This window comes from Lygodium microphyllum, chromosome 4, assembly GCF_053477565.2.
Source record: "Lygodium microphyllum isolate KBCC chromosome 4, Lygodium_microphyllum_v1.1.10, whole genome shotgun sequence".
Classification (NCBI taxonomy): domain Eukaryota; kingdom Viridiplantae; phylum Streptophyta; class Polypodiopsida; order Schizaeales; family Lygodiaceae; genus Lygodium; species Lygodium microphyllum.
Genome location: NC_141138.1, coordinates 181,407,551 through 181,410,807, shown reverse-complemented (window position 1 = coordinate 181,410,807; position 3,257 = coordinate 181,407,551). Strand labels below are relative to the sequence as shown.

Sequence of the window (3,257 nt, the reverse complement as noted above, 5' to 3'; positions counted from 1 at the left end):
TCTGTAATGCTCATGCCATCTTCCAACGAGTAATGATGGCTGCTTTCCAGAATCATTTGCATGATTTCATTGAGGTGTATCTTGATGACTTCTATGTCTATAGCTTAATCCATGAGTACTGGGGACACCTAGAGCAATGTTTTGACAGATGCTGAGAGTATGGGATTTCTCTCAACCCTGACAAATGTGTCTTTGGCATCTCATCAGGAGTTCTTTTGGGCCATATTTTCTCTGCACAAGGGATTGCAATAGACCTGACGAAGATTGAGAAGATTGCCACCTTGACAACACCAATAAACCTCAAGAAATTGAGAGGATTTATTGGCCATGTGGGCTACTACAGAAGATTTATTGCACATTTTGCAACCAAGCTAGCCCCTCTGCACAAGCTCCTAAGGAAAGATGAGGATTTTCTTTGGATTGATGACTGTGAAGGAGCCTTTAATACCCTAAAACAGTGCATTATCCAAGCATGTATCTTGCAGCCTCCTGATTGGACGAAGGAGTTTCATGTGCACACAGATGCATCAGTTGAAGGGCTAGGTGTTGTCCTATGTCAAAAGGGCCCCTCTAAATTAGATCAACCAATATATTATGCAAGTTGAAAGGTCACTGATAGGGAACATAACTACACAGTGGACAGAGGTTGAGTGCTTAGCAATGGTGCTTGCATAGAGAAGTTTAGACACTATCTATTGTCAATGCATTTCAAGTTCTACGTGGATCATGAAGCCTTGTCCTTCCTTATGAACAAAGCATATGTTAAAGGATGACTGATGAGATGGTTGCTCCTATTTCAGGAGTTTGATTTTGAAGTGGTCACTAAGCCTGGCTATTCCCATGTCCTAGTCAATCATCTATCATGGATCCCTCAAACTGCAGAAGAGGAACACGATGATCCAGACCTTCCTGATGCTTCCTTGTTTCTAGTTGAAACAGTTACTCCCTGGTATGCAGACATAGCCAACCTTCTGGAAAATCAACAGTATCCTCCTGGCATCTCAAGCCGTGAGAAGAAGAAGCTTTTGTTAGAATCAGCCCCCTACACCTTGCTAGGCGGTGCACTGTACAAGAGAGGCAAAGATGAAGTGCTGCAAAGATGTATTGCAAGGGATGAAATCGGCATAGTATTGAAAGAATGTCATGACGAACCATGTGGTGGACACTTTGCAAGAGAAGCAACAGCCAGAAAGGCTCTATTAGCAGGATATTGGTGCCTGACCCTCCACAAGGATGCACATGACTACTGTAAAAGATGTGATGCTTGTCAGCAAATGGGAAAACCCACCAAAACAATTGCCATGCCACTACAACCTATTCTTCCCCTAAAGCCATTCGAGAAGTGGGGGACTGATTTTGTGGGTCCCATTGATCCACCCACCAAACAAAAGCAGAACAGATACATCTTAATATGTACGAATTATGTCACAAAGTGGTATGAAGCTAAAGCCTTGAAACGGGATGATGTTAACAGTGTAGCTGTGTTCATGTGCAAAAATATTACCACCCATTTTGGCAGTCCCCTTGAGCTCGTAAGTGACAGAAGTACTCATTTCCACTACAAGATATAGGCCTTATACTGATGTTAAAAGTGACAAAAATGCAAATAACAAAATTTTTCCTCGTCGTCGCAAAAAGCGTCGTTATTGGCGATGCCATAGAATAGTCGGTATCAACATTGCTATCAACATCGGTATTGGCATCGATATCAACGTCGCATATCGGCGTCAATATACTGATGCCAATACTGATGCTGATAGCGATGGTTTAAGACGCAAATAATGACGCCAATAATGACGCGAGCAATAAAATTTGCAACGCTAATAGCGATGGTAACAGGAAAAAAAAATTTGTGGATAGCATTGTGTGCTTTATTAGAGCCATACAAAATAGTTTCTGCACTGTGTACAATGCGCTTGCAAACAAAAACAAAGTATACTGAAATCATAACACTGATACATGAAATAAATACATGATCGCATAATAAGCGATTGGTACAATCATGACAAGATATCAGTGATACATAGAAAATGTCTACATAGATCAGGCGACCAAAAAATAAAGGTGTGTGAGCTCTAAGGATCCAAGGGCGAGCTACATATCCTCGCCCTCCGAAAGCTCGTCCCACCACAAAGGGGCATCGAACGGACTCTGCAAAAAAAAGAAACAAGAACACATCAGTCCACCATACAATAATGCATTCTAATTAAACATGGTAACTACGGATAAGAAAGATGAGTGACTTACAGGGCTGCCGCGTCTATACAATCGGTCGATCAATGAAGTGAGACCGTGCCTCTCTGCATATCGAGTCTCAAGGCCGATCGGATCGCGATTTGTAATGGAGTGCTGCAAAGAAAACAAAATGCTAACTGTTAGAAAGATGATTGTCAGTACAAAGGATATTGCAAAAAAATAAACAAGCAAAACAAAAGAAAAACTTACAAAGTCCTCCAAATATGTCCTGTAGCCGCCACTCCCAAGATGATGGACCACTCCGACCTCGAGTCGTGCCCTCGTCGCCTCGCGCTGACTCCAACGTCCTGGAGAATCTATAGCCTCCTCCCTTAGTCGGTGCCAATCGTTCGTATCTAACCACTCGAGCTTTGTAGCCCCACTCTTGATTTTCTTGCGTGCGTCGGATCGTCCATGCGACATATATGCACGCATGCAATCCATCATCCAGTCTGTAGAAAATCTATCTAGTGAGGCTGGAACCGGAAACTCGTCATGCAAGGATATTACTATGTAGTCCTTACTTCCCTCCAGTATGTTCTTCCAATGATCTAAGACGTTGTGTCGAAAAACTTATTGGCACAACTCTCTCATGCGAGCCATCACCCTCCTCCCCTCATCATTCATGATAATGGCTCCTGACCTATCATCGACTAGATATGCATATCCCCCTGAGGTCTGCCTAAGATGGGTCCTCTCTTATCTGTGTCCATACTTCTGGGAATATCCATGAGACCCTTGTGCATTCGGTGTACCGACCAGGGTAATATCTCTCGGAGTGGCACCCATAGGGATGCCACATGCTAACGGCTAAGCAAAAGCCAGAGTAACTAGAGTAGACATCCCCACAGGTATGACAAATCCTGGAGGTGATGCAACTCCAGCTGAATGACGAGACGGAGACACCTCATCCGTGCCTCCACAACATCCACCTGAGCTTGAGCCACGCTCCCTGGAACTGCCACAAGAGCGAGGAGTCGCACCTGTATCCCATGTTGACCGTGGGCTCATTGCATCCGTAT

The 3,257-nt window shown here is 43.8% G+C and overlaps 1 protein-coding gene across 1 annotated transcript; it reads right to left on the bottom strand.

Moving 5' to 3' along the window:
• Positions 1-1,947: 1,947 nt before the first annotated feature.
• On the bottom strand, positions 1,948-2,861 carry LOC148037974 (uncharacterized). Its single transcript, XM_087677379.1, has 3 exons — positions 2,446-2,861; positions 2,248-2,349; positions 1,948-2,151 (listed from the first exon to the last, which is right to left on the bottom strand). Exons 1-3 carry the CDS (start codon positions 2,680-2,682, stop codon positions 2,095-2,097), a joined length of 396 nt encoding a protein of 131 aa, XP_087533505.1. The 5' UTR covers positions 2,683-2,861; the 3' UTR covers positions 1,948-2,094.
• Between the last annotated feature and the right edge of the window lie 396 nt (positions 2,862-3,257).